A 23,171-nucleotide genomic window follows, 5' to 3' on the forward strand; every position below is an offset into this window, starting at 1 on the left:
AGCGCGTGTATGTGGAAAACTCATTTTGGTCCATGGCGGTTAGTCCTTGGAAGTTGTGCCTATGGTTTTGGACCTTGGTGTCTCGACGGACGTGTTGATCCCTAGTTTTAAAGTTGATGGTATTGGATTTCTATGGTTGTGGCCCTTGGTATTGAACAAAGCCTAAGGCTATATAAGGAGAAGGAAATCATTAGGCAAGTGCATCTGAAATGTCTTGAATATCTGATAAAGCATTAGATCCAGTATGCAGGGTTATGGGTTGATGATGCATTGCTTGATCTGAGCTAAGGAGAGATCTCACCGGTTGATGGAGAACTAGATCTAAGGAGAGATCGAGATCAAATGGTTTGAAATGAACTATCTTTATGATGCTTATTCTAGATCTACATACTGACGCATGTATTGTTCTATAAATGTTATGAGTATGACTGATGTCTGGTACAGCTGCAAGTTATGAGAAATTATTTTTAGATCTGTACGCGGGTTGTCTTTGGCAAAAGCGCGTATACACGCGGGTTTGATTCATCGAAGTAGCGTATACATTGTAAAGCTTGATATTTGAAGTTGCAGATGGATCTGATGGTTATTACAGAGTTCTGTGTCTGCTCTGTGTTCTGGTGACTGTTGTTAACAGGGTTTCAGTGATTCAGAGTTTGATGATTGTTTTGAGCTTCAATAATAGTTATGGGTCCAGTATGAAAATTGGATGAAAAGTGGCCTTGCAGATTATGTGTTGTGCTTCAGTGTATCCAGTCTGAAAATTGATGAAACGTGGTACCTGGAGGTGAGAAGATTGTAGGCAAGCACCTACGTACTAGTATCTAAGCTAGTACAAAAGCTAAAGGAGATCTTTGGAGCATTGTAGCAGGTAGTAGCCTGCGTACTAGTAAATGGATCGGCTAGTACAAGAGCAAAGGGGGTTGTAGCTCCCGTACTGGTATAAGACTGCACCAGTACAAATATTGTAAAAGGATTTTCTTATTAAGAAGAAGATTGAGATGACTTGCAGCAGGTGGTTTTCACCCACATTGGGTTTCCACCTTATATCTTTGTGTTCATGTGTGTGGCTCTTATGTGATGTTCTGTTCTGTTATTCTGCACCTGTTTACTGTTAATATGCTTAATAATGATCTGATGCATTTACTGAAGATTAAGCTAACTGAATTATAAGATCTCTGGATATACGCGAGTTTCATTAGACACAGTAGCGTGTACACGCGGGTTCACTTAATTGAAGTAGCGTATATGTTTCTGAGTATGAAATTGAAAAGTTTGATTGATCTGATAATACTGATTCACCCCCCCCCCTCTCAGTATTATTTCCAACAATAGCTGCAAGGGGCTGCTTGGCTGCCAGCTGAGGACCATATTGGAGAAAAAAATTCTCCTAGGGATATTACCCATAAAATGGTGGGTAACACCCCCCAAGCTAGCCTTAACACTGCTTGAAGGGAAGGCCATAATTCAGAGCCCAGAAGAGGATGATCTTCCATGAGATGACTAGGGAGGGCTTGTTGCACCTGACACAACTCTAATGTTGGAGAGAGGAGGCATTGCATTAACCATTAGAGACCCATGGAGATGATGTGGTGGCATCTAACTAGATTTGGGACCCTTAGAGCTGCTTTGAGTTTGGATTTGAGGAATATTCCTCAAACGATGGATGATCAGGACACATGGAGACACCTTCAGCCTTCTGCTCACCATCACATAGCATTTGGAGCCCAAAAGGGGCATGACATCATCAACTAGAGGCTTAAGGGTGGGTTTTTTCGGCATGTTTTCACATTGAGCTAGTGGGTTGGCTTGTAACCCAAGGATTATTTTATGTTTACTCATTATCAAAATTGTTTAGGGGCTTCTTAAGCTAAAATTAGATGAGGTAGACCTCATATAAACAAAGGTTACCTAGTTTTTACATTTCCTCCTCACTTGTGGACTATTTCAGCCCTCTTAGAGATTTTGACCTAGCTCTTGTAGCTTGCTACTCTCGTGGAGATGTGATCTTTGTGGATATTTTTGCTAATGGAGACTAGTACTTGAAGTGGAGACATCACTTTGGGATGATGAAGGATTGTTCATGGATATCTTGAGAGTATTTTGTTAAATATATTTTATGGTTAATGCATGCAATATGTTTTTTTAGGGTTTCTATGTTCTTGTCTAATTGCATATTTTTATATGAAATTTCGGTCTATTGTTGTACACTTTAATTGAAGAATCTTGAACATCCCTTGAGAACCACCTCAAGAGCTTTTCTCATGCTTTTATCACTATATGAGTGATAGTTAGGGTTTTGAAAGAGGAAAACTAGGGTTTGCCCCCTTACTCCCTTATAGGGTTTCATATCTCCGTATTAAATTTTGCTTAGACTCCATCACCCATGAAGTAGGCATTGGCTTCCACATAGATGATCAAACACTATTACACTTCATTAATCTCTCTCTTAACCAATTTTTGGCCCTTCAAGGCAAGCCGCTAGGGCTATGGCATAGGGCCGAAGTCAACTAGGGTGGATGCCTTGCGTTGTTTTGAGGTTAACTTACAAGTTGAACCTTGTAACATCAAAATCATGGCTTTTGGATGGTTGGAATAACCTCTCTAGGGTAATGTTACAAACCCCGGGTAATTTTGCCCTAGGAAACCCTAACCTAGCATTTAGGCTTCAATTTAGGGCTTGTTGAAGGCTTCTAACCATTTTTTTGCTGATCATACCCATTTTACAAGCCTTTTCCTTGGTCTTATATGCCTTGATGTGCCACTAATATAGCATATTGTTCAAACCCTTGGCTATAAGCATTCTTAGTAGGTTCCATGGAGGGCATGCTATTCCTTGTCTTATTGGATTGAGCCTTGTTCTTAGTTTGAGTGACCTTCCTTGGCATACTAAAGTTGCCACCTTTGAGCTATTACCCTAAAATATCTATTAGGAGACTAATACTGGGAAGCATCCCTGTGGTTAAAGTCCAATAAAGAGCAAGAAGTGGAGTGTTGAGGTGATGGTGACCTCCACTTCATTGTTGTTTCTTGGTCTAGCCCTTGTCTTGTGAGGCAAGACATGCTAGATTTTGAGGCAACAAGCTTAATAAGCCCCTCGTTAAAATATCTATCAATTGTCCTAAAAAGGTGGCCTCAGATGCAAAAATCATCCACACTGTATCCCATATCGCCTTGTAGAACTCATAGGGAAACCCATCCATGCCTGGAGACTTGCCATTCTAAATCAAGCAAAGAGCAACAAAGAGCTCCTCCTTTGAAAATTCATTATGGCATTGTCTAACTCGTTCCAATCCTCAACAAAAACCTTACAAGGAATCACCTTATCGCAGGAATTTCCACAGCCATAATGAAGTCCATCAAAGCAAAGGATGAAAAAGATTCTGAAAATGTAAACCAATCATACCTTTTATATCAATAGGGTCTTCTTAAAAGAATCATCAAGTCTATGCAAACCAAGAACCCTCTCTGCTACCACCTTTTCAAGAAGTCAAAAAAGAATTTGGAACCTCATCCCTCTCCTAGAAAATATTACCATGACTCTAAGACATCATTGATATGGATTCAACCTCCCGGGAAGTCTTAGTGTTGCACCCTCCCCCCCTTTTTATGTTTTCTAAGCCCCAAGGGTTAGCTTAACTGGTCAAATAAGTGTCTTGCCGTTCAGGAGGTCATAAGGTCAATTCTCCCCGAAGCCCTTGGGGTTAGGCCTAGCTATTGGCCACAGGGCTTGATACCCTTGATCAAGCTCAGATATTTCCGTGGACGTAACAGCCACCAAGTGAACGCGGGTGTCTGTGAACCACCAGATAAAAAAAGAACAAAACCAAAAAAAAATATCATTGATATGGATTCAAATTAAAATAACATGTCTCTAGGATACACACAAATTAACACCTATGCAAATGTTGCTAAATTGTCTAATTAAGACAACTCTTATGATTGGGATGACACGGTAAGTTCCATCATGGGGACTTTCTTCTTTGATCTCTGGTGGAGTTTAGCGTATTCATCTTGACCCTTAAGTTGCTCACTAAAGACTTCAAAAATTGCTTGATTTGATTTGACAACTAATAAGTAATTATTAGTAGCAACAAGTCCATTTTCAAATTTAATCTTTATATGTAATGTTATTTTTCCTTCAAATTGTACTTCATTTTAAATATTTGATTTCAGTGAATAAGGTTTGACTTTGGTCTAGTGGAAAACTGTAATGAACCAAACTGGTTCATCAACATTTATGTATGTAATAAAAAAACTTCATTATCCTTTTCTGATATTATTTTTGGTGGCAATGATATTTTTGCTCTCTCACAATCTTCTCATTTCTTTTCATTCTGTGGTTGAACATTATTTTTAAATGTTGTTGAAGCATATTGTATAAGAATTTTTCGGAAGAAATCACACTGAAGATTTTTGTCGACGCGTTTCGAACCAGCGAGTGTGGTTCATCTTCAGGACATGATGAAGAACAGATCTAGGAAGAGGGTTAAATAGATAAACAAGTCAACCTAACAGCTAGAAGATAACGGCTATATTTGACTCGGGGAGGGAAAGATGGGATTTTTTTTTTTTTAAATGATAATAAAAGATTAAAAGAATTTTACTAGCCATTATGTTATGTTCAATTAATATGTTATATTTATATTATAAATATTTAAATGTATAAGATAAAGGTATCTAAATATGTAATATGGTTATCAAAAATATATTTATTCTTGTCTGCTTATATTAGACTTAATTTATATGATAATCATAGAGAAATAATAACCAATTTATATGTTATATTCAATATATTAATAAATCATATATATATTTTATATATTCAATATATAAATATAATATAGTAACTAATATCTATATATATAAATATGTGTAGAATGGTTATTTATGTAATAATAGATTAATAGATATAATTAAAATTAATTATTTATAACAATCTAAATATATAAAGAAACTAAAGATTAGGGTTTTAGATCTATTTAATCCATTTTAATTTGTTAAAACGAAATATATTAGACTACCAAAAGATTAGACTATTAATAAGGAATTAGATGTGAAAAAAACAAACAAACAAAACCAAGCCTAGACAAAGACTAAGACGAGAGGGCGGGAATCCAACAACTACTAATTTTCCATCCGTCATCCCTGTTAATATCACTGGAAGACTTCTCAATTTCAATGGCTTCCCTAAACTTGCGATGGTGGAAATGAGGAATCTTAGCGATAACCCTAGCCTCTTCAATGCATATATGATGCTTGGTATTCTCCACATGTTCGGCTAAAGCGGAATATTTGGTCCTTCCGCGCATGATATCAGTAGCATGTTCCTTAATCCTATAGTTAATAGAACGACCAGTTTCACCTATATATGAGGTTCCACAGGAACAAGGGATGATATAAACGCTTTTCATATCCATAGGGTTTACGTGGTCTTTAACAGACTTAAGGGAACTTCTAATAGTGTTGAGGGGTCTAAAGGTCGAAGGAATGTTATGCTTCTTCAGGATCCTAGCAATCTTATCTGTCGTCCCTTGGACGAAGGGGAGGTGGACTCCTGAAATGCGATCAATGGGTTCTTTCTTGACCTTGGGACCCTTGCTTGCTTTGAGGAAAGCTTTGACACCCTGCTGCTTACTGTAGCCATTTTGGACAAAAATTAAGAAGATGGGATTTTTCCTTAGAAAAGTGGTCTTTATCGGAAATTCTAAGAGCCCAAGTGGCTAACGTGCTGAGAACACCTATCTTCTGAGCAGGGAAATGGTGAGAATTAGCATGATGATATTGCTCAGTGTGAGTCTTTTTTTGATATACCTCATGGGAAAAAGATCCATCGACTTTCCTAGAAATGAGGACATCAAGAAAAGGAAGGCAACCATTGACCTCACGCTCCATCGTGAACTGGACAGAGTTAGACTGATTATTGAGATGTTGAAAAAAGAGGTCTAATTTTTCAGGTCCGTGCTGCCATATGGTACATGTGTCATCGACAAATCTTTTCCAGAGTTTGGGTTTAAATAAAGACGAGGATAAAGCCTTGGATTAAAAATCTTCCATGAACAGGTTAGCAATGATGGGGAACAGGGGGGAACCCATGGCAACCCCACAGGTTTGTTCGTAGAACTCTCCTTCAAAATAGAAAAAAGTAGAAGTTAGGCATATCTCAACTAACTTGGCCGTGTCGGTATCAGTGAGGCGAAAGATGACATCAAGGGCGTCCTTGATAGGGATGCTAGTGTACAGGGACACTACATCAAAACTGACAAGAATGTCACAGGGTTCAAATCTCATATCTTTTAATTCATTAACGAAAGAAGAAGAGTCTTTGACAAAGGACTCCGTCCGTCCTAGTCAATTTCTCTGACTTCTCGTGATTGCTAACTCTATTACATAGAAAAACAAAATATACACTATTTTCTAGATAAAAAAAGGTGATGTTACTTTTTTACTAAAATATAATTTTAAAATGACCATATAATGCAAATTTGCAATACAAACATATTTCAAAGCACATCGATGATACTACATGCCACAAAGCACCATGCAATTTGGACAGTTGACAGGTCAACTGGATGTCTATTGTGAAATCGTGTCAGCAAAACAAGCAAAAAGAACGTGTTTTTTTTGTCCCTTATAAGTAGGAGGAGCCTCAGTTGCAAGTCAGTCTCAATGGGTCAATATGACTCATATTTGACTTGCAAATCTGAAATATACTTACACATCAAAAATTAAAATCGCCAGTATGACTTGGACCAACTTAGACTCAACAGATCTGACTCAACAGTTTCTTAAAGAAGATGGAATAGGCATACCTGAGTTCTTATTGCCATTGTCAAAGATCATACTCTCTACTCCTGTTGACCTATTTTGGTCATTCATAAACATTAATAGAATTTCATTTTATTCCATTTAAAAGAGCAGAGTCAAACTCAAAAAGAGTTGACTCAGATGCATAAGAGTGTTATAACTTATAACATTGGTACTGTTGTTTTTTATATGTTCTGTTGTGACTTTTACCTTCAATGAGCTAAGGACTATTGTAAGGGTGACATTGAAATACAGTGTTCCTTGGGGTACCATTTGATTTGTGTTCAATCTCACCTCCTTAAACTTTGTATTTCAGAAGACAGCATTCCTTGAGTTACCGTTTGACTCATAGTCATTAAGTGCTTCTTTATATCCTATACAGTTCGATCTTTGAAAACACAAAGGAAAGGTTCCCAAAAACGACTTACACAAACTCAGCAGATACAGCATCCTTATTGCTGTTCCTAGGCATGTGCCACACAACACGGTAAGGGCCCTCTGAAAGCTCCCGCTTATGGTATACTGCAGATTTTTCATTTCCATCCCTCCACCACTCAGTAGAACGTTGTCCAGTTACAATTAGCCTTCAGAACGCATTACATGCAATAGTGAGAAAATATTTCCCAAGAAGAAAAGCAGATTCCTAAACACTGAATTCATAGAACAAGCAAACACAAAAGAGACAGAAATGACTTCCAAGTTCCTACCTTTCATCATCCACCTCCACCCGTATGCTTGAAGCACTAACCCCAGGTAACTCAATAGTAACAACATAATCAGAGCCAGATTCAGCAACATCCATACGAGGAGACCATTCTAAACATGAGTCAGAGATCTCATTGTGAAAGAGGAACAATATCATGAAAATCTATCTAATGTTAAATCAGACCCTTAACTACTGTTTTTTCTACAGTAACCATGGTTAAGAATAAAAAAATTATAACAACAAAGGAAATACCATACAGTTACATTTGGCTGAAATATGCATGCAATCAAGCTCTATTATGACTATGCAAGTTCAATTTTTTGAAAAAACCATATCTACCACAAACTCTAGCATGTGCCATTTAACTGAAAATCCTTTTAAGGTTAAAGGAATTATGTGCTTATCCCCAAGAGACCCGCAGATTTATTCTACAGAATTTGATATCACTCTCAAAAAGAGAACAGGAAGGTATACCATTGAAATTATTCATAGGTTCTCTGGTTAGATGCTTCTCTACTGTAGTATTGTTTCCTTTATTACTGCCAAGAGTGGGTTTTGCAAACAAAGGTGATCGTGCAGCTGCTGATTGCATATTTTGTTGGGACTGTTGTGTGTTTTCAAGAGACTCAGCTGAACCCTGCTGGAATTCAACTGCCTTGCTGAACATGGGATCTTGACATGCATTGGAGGCAAAGTTTTTGTTACCAGAAGCAGCAGAAACATTGCTATCGCATTCTGAACTTGCATCCAATTGAGATGCTTTTACGTCACCATGGTCTGGATACTGCAATAAAAATTACTTGTGTCGATTAATAAAAGGAAGTTCAAATAATGATCCACCGATTCTCCACTTCACTCACTGGCAATTAATTCCAGCAATCAGTGCTAACTTTCTATCCATAGTCTTACAGTGAGCATACCTGCTTAATTGTGACTTGTCGCATAAAATAACCTTGGGATGAAGTGCCTTGACGTGCAAAAAACACCATATTATCAAATCGTCTGATCATGGATTTTGTTGCGCCACTACAACTCTGAAATGAAAAAGGATATTAATGTAAGATCAAATTTTTAACATCGATCGTCATAACCGCAAGCTTAAATAATCCAATCTTGCTATCCTGGTCAAGGGAAACGAGGGAGGAAAGGGGTTGGTTTTGTTGTAGCTTGTTTATACTAAAGCCAGTGAAAAACAATAACGTACTCTAAAATGAATTTGGAAGAATATTTATAACTTCACACTCCAATATTTTGTAAAATGAAGGCATAGGAAATGTTAAAGACCCTTTATAAGCACTTATTAAGTTTTAATATTTATTCTGAATTAGACATTTACTAGTATAACACAAATTAAATTGTCCAGTCTATTCTTGCCATAAGTGCTGGGCACTAAATCACCACAGCAAAAACTTTCAACATCCAAATAAGGTAAGATAGATAAGACGATAGTTTTATTAATGTCCGACAAATGACCACAAAAGTAGGTCAATCAGACTGAAAAGTACAACCAATATGAATACAATGTGGGAGTGCCAGCACATGAAACTAAAAGGTATCTACTGATAAGGTATCATAGCAAATCACATCCCCTCTAAGAGAAATTTTAAGTCAAACATCCAGGATCCAGGTTGCAACACATTTCTACATAGATTGATGTCACAAGTCACAACAGAAATGAATTTCCAGTGGCAGGTTTGACTTCAAAGTAGATATTTACCAGTTCAATGCAATTTCAGGTATTCAATCTACCATTGGATTAAACGTCGATGAACAATTTTACCAACAGATTTCAACATCCAAATGACCTTCAGGGACATTATTGTCCTTGAAATAAAAAAAGGTGTCACCTGATAATGTATCATGCCAAACTACTCCAAGAAAATTCTCAGTTAAACATCCTGATAATGTACATGCATCTTTCTGTATAGTATAAGTATTTTCAAAGAAAAAAAAAAAGGGAGAGGTTGGTCCCTTATGTCCTGTCCCTTGCAATCACTTTTTCACCTTGTCCATGTTACCTCTCATTTCAAGAAGGGTACATATGGTCTTTCCTTCACTTTGCATAACACCATTGTAAATCCAAAGGCTGCAAGTTAAAGCCTTGTAGGCCATGTGAGATTTTGTATTAACGCGTCATAGACCTATTCTGGTCGACCATGGTCGGTCCCTTTGGTTCCCGCTCTTAGCTCCTTTCATCCTAGGGGACTGCAGGACTTGGAGCAGATCTCATTGGGACTTATGGTTTATAGGAGCCTTTGGTTATGTAGGGGTGATCACAATTGTAGGGCCAATCCAACCAATGTCATGCGCACCTGTTTTTCCACATGGTCATGTGTCATAGAGCTAGTATGCATCCTTGGCATTGGTGCAATATTCATCAGACAGATCTCAACATGGCAATCTCACAGTTCTCAACAATTCATGTTTCTTGAGGTAGTGCACATTTCCCAAGGCATAGGGTACCAAGGTCAAAAAGTTAGTAGGGTCTCAAATTGTTCAAAATAAAATGTAGACGACATGCCACATAGAATTTTTTACAAAAGATGAAGGCATCATCCAGGAAATTGCAACCAAAGGTGGCTAGGTGACACATGGGACTTTCAAGTGGCAAAACTGGGTTGCACTTGGACTTGTTCCCCATCTAAATCTAGAACCTGATGTCCTCCTCTTTATAGCTGGAGAAGTACTCTCTAACTCATGTCATATGGAATGATGCTTGATTGTCTATATACCAGACACCTTGTGAAGTTGAGCTAGACAATCTATCAATGTGAATTCCTGTTCCATCCTGCTAGAGAGCTCATCTGCATCTATTGAAGCTGCTACTTGCTTCTTGCCCTTCTTCTTCCTCTATGGGCAATCAGTCATAGTGGTCAAACTCGTGAAAGCCAATGCATTTGAACTTTGATAGGTCCTTCTTCTTCCCTCCTTTTGAGTTGGATCCCTTGTTGGACCCCTTCTTCGCCTTTCCCTTTCCTGCTAGGGCAACATTTTCTACTCCTTCTCCACCTTTGGTGCCTTGTCACTGCTACTGGTGCCATTGACCAAGCTGAGACTAAGCTATCCCATCCTGGAAGTGTATCTCGCCCAGAAATCACATGGACAAACATACTCCATTCCTTGGAAAACCCATTCAGTGTTATCCACACTAGCTCATCGTCACTTGGCTTATCTCCTACTGTAGCTAACTCATCTCTAGCAAGTCGAACTCTAGTGAGGTAGGAATTCATGTCTTCTCCTTTTTGCAGCTTGATGGTCATGTTGCTGCACAAACTAGCAAGCCTTGTGAATAGGAAAAAGTTAGAGGGCACAACAACACCTTGGGACAGAGGCCCACTGTCACCACAGCTTAAGTCCCAGTCTCTTATCGAATTTTCACCGACGGGAGGAGTCCCAATAACCCTTACTTGTGATAGATTTGTCGATGATGGGTTTGAAGCAGTGTTGTTAAAATCGCGATTTTATCGCGATTTTTTGAAAAAATCGCGCTTTTTTCACCAGACCGCATAAAACGCGCGTTTTATCCCAAAAAATCGCCGGTTTTTTTTTATAGCGCTTTTTTTCGAAAAAATCGCCGAGGGCGCGGGCAGCAGGCTTTTAATAAGGAAAAATGAATTTTTTTAAGTCATTTCTGACTGTCGCCGCGCGGAGGAGGAGGAGAAGAGCTGAAGGGTTTGGGTCGACTTTGGGAGCGAATCCAAGTGTTTTTAGGAGAAATCCAAGACAAGATCACCAATTTGTCCATAAAAACGGTATGTAGATTAATTTTTTTTTGTTTTGCTTCTTTAAAAACTTTGTTTTTCATTGTTTTTAAAGAATTTTTTGTAATTTTTCATTGATTTGGGATGGGTAATTTGTTATGACTATGAGAACCAATTTTTATTTTTATTTTTTTCATTTTTTTTAAACATTGTTTATGTTTTTTGAATTTTCATTGTTTTTTGGCATTTGCCATTGGCATTTGGTTGGGTAACTTGGGTTTGGAAATTGGGATTTTGGAAATAATTAACTTGTAATTTTGTAAATGCTAAATTGTAATTTGTATTATATAATCCTAAATTCCTATTTCCTAATCCTTATTTTTCCATAGGTTTGCAAATTCAAAATTCAAAAACAAACATGCAAAGGAAATTGGATCCTTTCTGGGAATATGGTGAACCTAAAGCTCCGAATGATAGACAAAACTTGAATTGCAAGTTGTGTGGAAAGGAGATAAGCGGGGGGGTGTACAGGTTGAAGTACCACCTTGCACAAATCCCTGGACGTGATGTGGGGCCCTGTATAAATACAAATCCTGAACTTATCCAAAGAGCCATGAGAGCATTGGGAGAATTAGAGCACACTAGAGAGGCCAAAGAAGAACTCAAAAGGCAACTAAGAAGGTCAGCTGAAGGAAGTGGACCAAGTGGCACTGGTTCTACTGCAGCGTCAGTCAATCCGGTAGCTGCATCATCATTTTTTGTTCCTCGAACCACACCTGGTTCACAACCAACTATCGGTTCAATGCTAAAAAGAACTGAAAAAGAACAAGCTGATAGGTTGATGGCAAAATTTCTCCTCTGGAGTGATATTCCTTTCAGCATTGTAAGGAATAATCCATTTTTCCAACCTGCTGTTGATGCTATTGCCAGTGTTTGCCCGGGGTACAAAATCCCTTCTTATCATGATTTCAGAGGCCGGATTCTTCAAGAGGAAAAGCGTGACTGCACCCAAGATTGGAGGATTTTAGGGCATCATGGGCACAAACAGGATGCACTGTTATGTCAGATGGTTGGACTGACCAAAAGGGGAGAACCCTTATAAACTTCTTGGTTAGTTGTCCCAAGGGGACTATGTTTATCAAATCTATTGATGCAACTCATCAAATCAAAGATGCAAGAACTTTATGTGATTTGCTGGATGTGTTTATTTTGGAGGTGGGTGCAAAAAATGTTGTCCAAGTCATAACGGACAATGCTGCAAATTATGTTGCTGCTGGTAGAATGCTTATGGACAGGCATCCTACTTTATTTTGGACACCTTGTGCTGCCCATTGTATTGATTTGATGTGACATAGGGAAAATTCCCTTTGTCAAAGATATTGTTGACTCATCAAAAAGCATCACAAAATTTATATATAATCATACATCTGTGCTTAGCTTGATGAGAAGATTCACCAACAACAAAGAGTTGGTGCGCCCCGCCATTACACGGTTTGCGACGAGTTTCATATCTCTTCAATCCCTTTTGAATTCTATGTGGGATTTGAAGAGAATGTTTCTTTCAGAGGAGTGGCGTGCTTCGTCAATGAGCCGCAAACCAGAAGGAGAGGCGGTATGCAGACTAGTTTCATACCAGGAAGACTTCTGGGCGGGAGTGCAGGAGGTGTGCGCCGTTACTGAACCTTTGGTAAAGGTTCTTCAGTTGGTTGATGGTGAGAAGCCCGCAATGGGCTATTTGTATGAAGCCATGGACAGGGCCAAAGAAGCCATTCGGTCCTACTATGATGATAAGGGAGATGATGGGTTTCAGAAACAACTCCTTCTATGGGAAGTGATTGATGAGCGATGGAACAACACACTCCATCGTCCCATTCATGTTGCTGGGCTTTTCCTGAACCCTGCATTTTCTTATGCATGTGGGTTTGATTTTGATGCTGAGGTCGTGGAAGGATTATTAACCTGTGTCCAGAAGATGGTGAGATCTCCATAACAACGTATAGAGATCTCTAGACAAATTGAGACATATAAGATGTCAGGTGGCACATTTGGCTTTGAGATGGTTGTCACTGATAGGACGATTAAAATGCCAGGTATTTTTTAGTTTGTACTTTGTAACTTTGTTTCAAATTTCATTGTCTCTTCAAATTCCATTTTTTTCTTATGTTTATTTAAAATTTTATTTGTAATTTTGTTGTAGACGCATGGTGGAAGATGTATGGTGACAGAGTACCCCTTTTGCAAAAGCTTGCCGTACGCATCCTCAGCCAAACATGCAGCTCCTCAGGATGTGAGCGCAATTGGAGTGTATTTGAAAAAATACACAACAAGAAGCGCAATAGGTTAACACTTAAACATTTAAAATATTGCAAATTTCTGTTGAGATTGCAACAAGATGATGGAGCTTAGTGAAAAGAGTCGCCTTCACTAAGTGGGCCCGCAGGCTATTTTTGGCGCAAGTCTATTTTTAGACTATGTCTATTTTTAGACATATGGATCATGTCTATGTTTATGGATGATTGATCAAGTTGGGAAAATAGATGGACTTCTATTTTTGATGAAAGTGTGAGTGATCAAAGTCTATTTTTAGACTGGCTGTCAAAAATAGAAAAGTCAAATATTATTATCTCACAATAATATTTGGACTATAAACTTAATCTTATTCTCTTGGAGCACTTCAGTTTGAGCTACGGAAGTGGCACATGCAGCTGTCAGAAGGAAATTCGTTTTTCTTATGAGTCAGTTGAGTTGTTGCATGCATGACTTCAGTTAGAACTCAAGTGAGTTGAGTTTAGTGGACTGGAGGTACAGTTGATGGAGTTGTGTTCAGTTTAACTTAGTTAAACTGGTTGTAGTTAGTCTAACTGCAGATAGACTAATGATGAGTTGTTAAACTAATTATTAACTCATAATACAACTAAAGAATACATCAGTTAACTCAGTTGCATGTCAGTGCATATTCAGTTCAACAGGGACAGTGGTAGAGAATCAGATTGCTATCAGTTGTGACTATAGTTGTGCACCAGATCTTGCACAATCAAAGGATTGAGTATGCCAATGAGTTTGCTCATGTATTTGGCCCGCATTTCAGCGTTTGCTCACGTCCACAAAGAGTGAGTGACTATTTTGCAGGTGAAAATCGAGTTTGGGAAGCAATTCTCATCAGTTTTCAGAGCAGGTATTGAGCAGTGGAGGCAGGCAAGCAGTGGAAGAGATTTGGAGATCAGATCTGAGCTGTATTGTGTGTAACAGAGGTGGAGATACTTGTGAGAAGTATTATGCTGTGTAATGTTACATGACTCAATCATTAATATACAGATAGTGTGGGGTTTTTAGCGAGATGCTTTCCCCGTGATACAAACTGTGTTAATGTGTGAATGCTCTTGATGTTTTATTGTTATTGATGCTGCTATATTCTTGATCAACGTAGAGGAGCTTATGTATTGTGTATGTTTTCCGCATTAGTACATGATCAGGATAATCTCTGTGAATATGTGTTAAATTATTCAAAATTTCTACATGGTATCAGAGCTAGATAATTGTAGAAAAAGTTTCTACATGGTATCGGAGCAGCTTGATTTGTAGAAGAGATTTTTACAGGATATCAAGCGAGGGTTGATCGGAAGCAGTTGAGTTGGTTGCTGGTGGAATTTGAATTTGCAGCAGTGTTTTCTTGGTGACAACGCAGCAATGTCTTTCAACGGATTGCGATTGGAGTATGCTCTTGAGGGCAGCTCAAACTATATTGCATGGAAGGACAGGATGGAGGCAGTATTGGATGATAACGGGCTGAAGGAATTCATAGATACGGATATCCCAAAGCCTACTGATGCTACTCAAGCTGATGCTTGGCAAAAGAAGATCGCAAAATGTCGAAGAATTCTGTTGGAGGGCGTGAAGGATCACATTGTGTCCAGCCTCCATGGAAAGGCTACTCCATATTTGATGTGGAAATCATTAACAGAATTATTCCAAAGCAAGAGCGATCAGAGGAAGCTGGCGCTCAAAGATAAACTCAGAAACATCAAATGCGAGAAGGGAGACAGTATTCCCAAGTATCTCACGAAGTTCACTCAGTGTCGAGATGAGCTGGGAAGTGTGGGGGTTACTGTCGATGATGAGGACTTGGTGAGCTTGGCTCTCCTTGGTCTTCCGAAGAGTTGGCATTCCTATCAGGACTCTGTCAATGGTCGGGAGAAGTTGCCAGGATGGGAAAGACTATGGTCAGATCTTGTGCAGGAGGAGATCAGGCGGAGTACCAGGGACGGATCTTCGTCAAAGGGAGCTGATGAAGAGAATTGTGCTTTGGCTGCCAAAGCAAAGAAAGGGAAGAGCAAGAAAGCTTCTCAGTCTGGTGCGAAAGGCAAGAAGCAGGATATGTCCAAGGTGAAGTGTTTTCACTGTCACCAGCATGGACACTATGCCACAAATTGTCCGCAGAAGAAGAAGAACAAGCAAGCTGCTGGATCTGCAGGGGGAGAGGCTTTAGCTTCTCAGTTTGAGCTTGATTTTTCATTGATCGCATGCTTGGTTTCAAGTGTGATGGGATCAGTGTGGTTTCTGGACAGTGGTGCGTCTTTTCACATGACGGGAGATAGAGATTTGTTCTCTGATCTGGAGGACAAAGATCTTGGAGTGCACATCGAGATGGGCGATGATGGTAGATACAGTGCGACCGGTATCGGTACCATTTCCTTTGAGAGGGAGTCTGGTAAACCCTTTGTATTGAAGGAAGTCATGCATGTTCCAGGATTGAAGAAGAATCTCATCTCAGTGGCGATGTTAGAAGACAAGGGGTATGATGTTGTTTTCAGCGAGGGAAAGGCCTTCCTGCGCAGCAAGACAACTGGTGAGACCCGGAAGATAGGGGTTCGAGTGAGGAACCTTTATCAGTTGCATGTAGATGGATGCGCAGCAATGGCAGGCAAGGCAAAAGGATTGGTGAGCCGGGATGATGGCGAGTTGTGGCACAGGAGATTGGGTCACCTTCACCATGGAGCCTTGAAGATACTGCAGCAGATCACTACAGGGCTTCCTAAAGGCACACTTGCGCAGTCAGATCAGTGCAAGGGGTGTACTTTGGGGAAGTTTGTGAAAGCCACCTTTCACGAGAAGGATAGTCGCGCCACGACGATCCTTGAGAGAATTCACACAGACGTGTGTGGACCTTTCTCAGTTGCTTCGACAGCAAAACACAGGTATTATGTGATTTTTGTTGATGATTTCTCTCGTAAGTGCTAGATCTTCTTCATGCAGAAGAAGAGCGAGACATATTCAAAGTTCTGTGAATTCAAAGCACTGGTCGAGAAGGAGTCGGGGAAGAAGGTGAAGGCTCTTAGGAGCGATAATGGTGGTGAATACATCTCGGACGAGTTCAAGGATTTCTGCAAGGCAGAAGGGATTCGTAGAGAGCTCATAGCTCCCCATAACCCACAGCAGAACGGGGTAGCTGAGCGGAAGAACAGAACGATTGTGGGTGCTGCACGGGCAATGTTGCATGATCAGGGCCTACCCCTTCACTTGTGGGCGGAAGCATGCAATACAGCAGTTTATGTGCAGAACCGTTGTCCTCATAGGATACTTGGCATGAGTACACCTGAGGAGACTTATTCTGGTAAGAAGCCTGATCTTTCTCATTTGAGGATTTTTGGTGCTAACGTTTACATGCATGTGACGAAGGATGCCAGAAAGAAGTTGGAGCCGACTGCAGAGGTTGGGATATTTGTGGGGTACACTGATACGCCCCACAACTATCGTGTGTATTTGCCAGACAGTGGTAAAACTGTTGTGCGACGAGATATAAAATTTCAGGAGGAGAAAGCCATGAAGTGTTCGCTTGAGAGGGAGCTACACTTGCATGCAGATGAGGAGCTATTAGTTCCTAAGGATGAGCTTCAGGACGTGGATCAGCCACAGGACGAGGTTCATGGAGTGGAAGAGACCACTCATGCAGCGCCAACCATCAGAGGGCGAAAGCGCTTGACAGAAGCTGAGCGACTGGCTCAAGATGCAGAGAAAGTTGTAGGACCACCTACAGCCCAACGCAGGCAGAGACAGTCACCTGATCGGTACACTGGATACATGGCTCTTATGAGCAAGTGTGTTGTGACTGAGCCATCCTCTTTCGAGGAAGCTGTGGAGGATCCCGCATGGGTAGACGCCATGGTGGAAGAGTATGATTCTATTGTCAGAAACAGTGCATGGGAGATTGTTCCTAGACCGGAAGGGAAATCAGTGGTGGGTTCGAGATGGATCTACAAAGTTAAGCAGGCAGCTGACGGGAGTGTGGAGAAGTACAAGGCAAGATTTGTTGCCCGAGGCTTTTCACAGATTGAGGGGATCGATTATGAGGAGACCTTTGCACCTGTCGCAAGGTATTCTTCCATGCGGACGATTCTTGCTCTCTCAGCGCAGATGGGATGGCACATTCATCAGATGGATGTGAAGACTGCGTTCCTCAACGGAGTCATTGAGGAGGAGGTGTACATTGAGCAACCCGAAGGCTTTGAAGTCTTCAGCAGCGAGTCGCATGTGTGCAGGCTCAAGAGAGCACTGTATGGGTTGAAGCAAGCACCACGTGCTTGGTACACACGGATAGACAGCTATTTCACAGGACTTGGATTCTCCAAGAGCGAGGCGGATCCGAACCTATACCAGATTGTGGTGGAGGGTAAGTTGCTTATCATTGTACTGTATGTTGATGATTTGATTCTAACAGGTGATGAGTTGTTGATACTGTCATGCAAGAAGGATCTTGCTACAGAGTTTGAGATGAAGGATCTGGGCCTCCTTCACTATTTCCTAGGATTGGAAATATGGCAGCGCAGTGGTGGACTGTTTGTTTCTCAGGGCAAGTATGCTCGGGAGATACTGGAGAAGTTCAACATGCATGGCTGCAAGCCTGTTGATACTCCTCTTCCTGGAGGTTGGAGGAAGGAGGATGCCACTTCGGGAGAAGAAGTGGATGCCACTGTTTATCGACAGTTGGTGGGGTCGCTGATGTATTTGGTCAATACACGACCTGATATATGCTATGCAGTTAACCAGCTTTCACAAGCTATGGTTAAGCCTACCAAGCTCTTCTGGAAGGCGGGCAAGCATGTATTGCGCTACTTGAGAGGCACATCGGGATATGGTTTGTGGTACAGACAGGAGGATGAGGTGAAGCTATGTGGCTTCACGGATGCAGATTGGGCAGGGAGCCCAACAGACAGAAAGAGCACATCAGGAGGGGTCTTCAGTATCGGATCGACAGCAGTTTCTTGGTACAGCAGGAAGCAGAGATCCGTGGCACTCAGTTCAGCGGAGGCCGAGTATATGGCAGCAAGTTTGGTTGCATGCGAGGCTATATGGATGAGGAAGATCCTGGTTGGTTTGTTCGGTTCTCATTTGGATCCTACTGTGATTTACTGTGATAACCAGAGTTGCATTAAACTCTCGGCTAATCCTGTATTTCATGATAGATCTAAACATATTGACATCAGGTACCATCATATCAGAGATTGTGTGCAGCGGAGGATCATGTTACTTTCGTACATTCCAACGGAGGATCAGGATGCTGATATTCTGACGAAGGCTCTCACCAGGAGCAAATTCGAGTACCACCGAGGCAGGATAGGGGTTGCTGATAATCCATATCTTGTCGAGAGGGAGTGTTGAGATTGCAACAAGATGATGGAGCTTAGTGAAAAGAGTCGCCTTCACTAAGTGGGCCCGCAGGCTATTTTTGGCGCAAGTCTATTTTTAGACTATGTCTATTTTTAGACATATGGATCATGTCTATGTTTATGGATGATTGATCAAGTTGGGAAAATAGATGGACTTCTATTTTTGATGAAAGTGTGAGTGATCACAGTGTGAGTGATCAAAGTCTATTTTTAGACTGGCTGTCAAAAATAGAAAAGTCAAATATTATTATCTCACAATAATATTTGGACTATAAACTTAATCTTATTCTCTTGGAGCACTTCAGTTTGAGCTACGGAAGTGGCACATGCAGCTGTCAGAAGGAAATTCGTTTTTCTTATGAGTCAGTTGAGTTGTTGCATGCATGACTTCAGTTAGAACTCAAGTGAGTTGAGTTTAGTGGACTGGAGGTACAGTTGATGGAGTTGTGTTCAGTTTAACTTAGTTAAACTGGTTGTAGTTAGTCTAACTGCAGATAGACTAATGATGAGTTGTTAAACTAATTATTAACTCATAATACAACTAAAGAATACATCAGTTAACTCAGTTGCATGTCAGTGCATGTTCAGTTCAACAGGGACAGGTGGTAGAGAATCAGATTGCTATCAGTTGTGACTATAGTTGTGCACCAGATCTTGCACAATCAAAGGATTGAGTATGCCAATGAGTTTGCTCACGTATTTGGCCCGCATTTCAGCCTTTGCTCACGTCCACAAAGAGTGAGTGACTATTTTGCAGGTGAAAATCGAGTTTGGGAAGCAATTCTCATCAGTTTTCAGAGCAGGTATTGAGCAGTGGAGGCAGGCAAGCAGTGGAAGAGATTTGGAGATCAGATCTGAGCTGTATTGTGTGTAACAGAGGTGGAGATACTTGTGAGAAGTATTATGCTATGTAATGTTACATGACTCAATCATTAATATACAGATAGTGTGGGGTTTTTAGCGAGATGCTTTCCCCGTGATACAAACTGTGTTAATGTGTGAATGCTCTTGATGTTTTATTGTTATTGATGCTGCTATATTCTTGATCAACGTAGAGGAGCTTATGTATTGTGTATGTTTTCCGCATTAGTACATGATCAGGATAATCTCTGTGAATATGTGTTAAATTATTCAAAATTTCTACAATTTCCAAATAAATTTTTGAATTCATTAAAGTTTTAAACAATATTTTTTTATAATATTAATTATTAATTATTATTTCATGAACTTTGTACAGGTTGGAGTCCCATAGACTTAATGACATGGTCTATGTCTACTACAATCTTCGATTGTGGGTGAGGCAACTAGAGAGGACACCTGATATGGAAGCCATCTCATTGGATGGGATTGACACCACTGCTGAATGGAGGGTTGAGACCGAGAGGCCTCTCATGGATCCCACTGATGATTGGTTAGTGCAGGATGAGGGGGAGGAGGAGGGGGAGGAGGAGGAGGAGCAGGAGCAGGAGCAGGAGGAGGAGCAGGTGGAGGAGGAGGAGCAGGAGGAGGAGGTGACACCGCCTACCCGGGCTACCACTACCACCAGTAGAGGACGTGGTCTCCGTCTACCTCAGCCTCCTGTAGCTGCTACTACTAGTTCTTCAGCTTCTAGAGCACGTCAGACTCCACTGCCATTTCCACCAGCACAGGCACCAGCTTCTACATCTAGAGGGAAAGAGAAAGCTGTGCCATTTTCTCGCAAGAGGGGCAGAGGAAATCAATAGGATTAGACTTTCATTTTATTGTATATGACATTATGTCATTATGACATGATGAGATACATTATCATATTTTTTGTTGATATTTTGAGGCTGAGTTGGGACTCAGGACTTACTATTTAGGACATGATTCAATGTTATGTGTGATTTTAGCGCTAGAAATGATATTAAACATCTTATATATTAGTTTTTTTATCATATTTATGTGTCAATGTATTTATTTTATGTTGTAGATGGTTTAGTTATTAAAAAAATTGAAAAAAAAAATGAATATTTTTGTGCCAAACGCTTTTTTCCCGCTTTTTTCCGCTTTTTTCCCGCTTTTGCCAATTTTTTCCGCTTTATTCCCGGCGCCGATTTAATCCCGCTCGCGCTTTTAACAACATTGGTTTGAAGTGAGGCAAGGTGGCTCATTCAATGGAAAGATTCAATTGATGTGTGAGCTTTGGGAGGAGCTATGATGACTTTCCACAAAAAACCCCTTAAAGGAAAGACTACATAAGACCTAGGGTTGAGATATTTGACAAGATAAAAGTTCATCCAAGGACGAAGTAGGCAAGAGAAAAGGTTGTGAATGATATACTTCAACAAGTACTAAAGCATAAACCTTCAAAGAATCCCCAAGTTGAAGGATTAGCTTCTAGGGTTCCCACTTGGTGTGATAGCTAGGGCATCAATTTAATTGAAATTCCACTCTCGAAATTTGTTCAAAACTTGTGAAAGCTTAGAGGAGGCACTAAGGAAGAGTCTTATCTAGACAGAATTCAAAACGTACTCCTCTAATGAATTTTGCACCAAGCCCTAGAGAGGCCTCCTTATCCTTAAAGGGACAAAGAAAACGAGGGGAGAAAAAGGTGAAAAGAAAGATGATTCGTTGAGTTGAGAGTGATCACCAAGGATTAGGATCCAATGCCCAGCTATTGAGAGAATTGGAGTCAAAATGATCTTGATTTGTCAACCTCGCTCTTCAAGGAGACCTAGAGGCAGCTTCGCTAGCCCTAATGGAGGCAGCTACATGGCTATTCTAGAATTTTACACTTTGATGGCAATAATTAATGGAGTTTCAAGGATGCAAAGTACAATACAACCTCTAGGAACATTCATTCATTCACTATCTATGAATAACAAATGAAAAATTTACAATAGTTTCAATGTTCTAACAAAATTTCATTAATTAGGGCACAATAAAGACCATGAAACAATATTCCATGCATTAAACATTCATTAGATCATAAATATAGCATCAAATAGCACTTACAAGACAATGAAGAATATATCCATCCATCAAAATGCCAACAAGAAGCTCCAAGAGAGATAGCGAAATTTTCCAAATGTCAAAATGCATTTAATCCATCCAAATCACTCCACAAATTGCAGGCTGAAAATCTCTAATGAGCTAGCCAAAAATCCCAAGCGTGATGGTTTGTAATGAGACTAAGTCTCATGTATTTATACAAGCTCTAACAATTCGAATTTCTAATTACAAAGCCCCTAAAACATAACAAATGATGTGAAGACCCTTGGTTACAAGCCAACCAAGATAGCTTTAACATTAATTATTATTTAATTTCTCTTTTAGCCTATGCGAAGTGTTCTCCAATGCTAGCATTGAGGCCTCATGTGCTGAGGATGGGGGTGAGGGCCTCAAAAGTGATGAATAAGAGGGGGATGCCCTCCAAATGCTGCAAAACATCTCCAAACCCCAAGTTGGGCCTTGTGGGCTCCAAGTCGGTCTCATGGGTCTCCAAATGGCTCAAGACCAAGTCGATGCTCTATCAATGAGGGCTAGAAGATGACACATGTTAGTTTTTGTAGCATCCTATGTGTTCTAGCCATGAAATTTGGTGGAGAGGGTAGAATACATGAGATCTCCAAAACCCAGAAATCGTTTCTGGAAATTCCACCTAGATATGACTTAATTAGATTATTAACCGATTTTTAAATATTTCCTAAGTCTAAACTTAGGGAATACATTTAATTAATCATAATTAATTAAGTCAAGGTGCGAATCATCTAGTAACTCACACAGATCGACTCCAAGATGATCCTAGCCATTGATTAAGATTTAATCTTGGTCATTGGTGCTCCAACAGTGGATTATAAGAGGAAGTCGATGGGCACATGGAAAAGACACTTTTGTAGTTCGATTTCCTTTATAGATCGATTTCTAGAGAGCAGTAGCAGTTGCTGGAGCGCCAGAGATAGAAGCAAGGTCAATGAGGAGCAGAGACAGTGATCCAGAGGAAGTTTTCCATATTTAGAGAGACATCAGCAAGGGGTCGAGTTATTCCCAGTGAGGCAGCGTAGAGGACTACGCAGTTGCTTCAGAAGCAATTCGATTTTGCTAAAGAGAAATTTGTTTTCAGTTCCATAGGTCGGGCAGAGGGTCCAGAGTGCCAAAGAAGCAATTTCCTCAGCAGAGACAGGTAGAACGACTTCATCAGAGGCAATTCAGAGGCTAGACGTCATAGGGTCTACGCAGAGCCTGACGCAGAGGGTCCAGGAGGACACGTTTTCTGGAGAGGAGTTGTGCCGCGATTGCTTGTGGAAGAAGGGTAATTCCCTTAAATAATTTTGG

The 23,171-nt window shown here is 40.3% G+C and overlaps 1 protein-coding gene across 1 annotated transcript in view; it reads right to left on the reverse strand.

The window, feature by feature from the left end:
- Window positions 1-23,171, reverse strand: part of ACD32.1 (alpha-crystallin domain 32.1) — a 77,988-nt gene that overhangs the window by 30,801 nt on the left and 24,016 nt on the right. Inside the window, exons 2-5 of the mRNA XM_089453296.1 lie at window positions 8,431-8,544; window positions 7,985-8,294; window positions 7,512-7,620; window positions 7,233-7,388 (exon numbers count right to left, since the gene is read on the reverse strand). Of these exons, the coding sequence (XP_089309422.1) occupies window positions 7,233-7,388; window positions 7,512-7,620; window positions 7,985-8,294; window positions 8,431-8,544 (689 nt within the window). The remainder of the gene's footprint in view (window positions 1-7,232; window positions 7,389-7,511; window positions 7,621-7,984; window positions 8,295-8,430; window positions 8,545-23,171) is intronic.

The sequence above is a fragment of the Pinus tabuliformis genome, chromosome X, assembly GCF_031772625.1.
Source record: "Pinus tabuliformis cultivar Carrire ecotype Pingquan chromosome X, CPIR1, whole genome shotgun sequence".
Lineage (NCBI taxonomy): Eukaryota > Viridiplantae > Streptophyta > Pinopsida > Pinales > Pinaceae > Pinus > Pinus tabuliformis.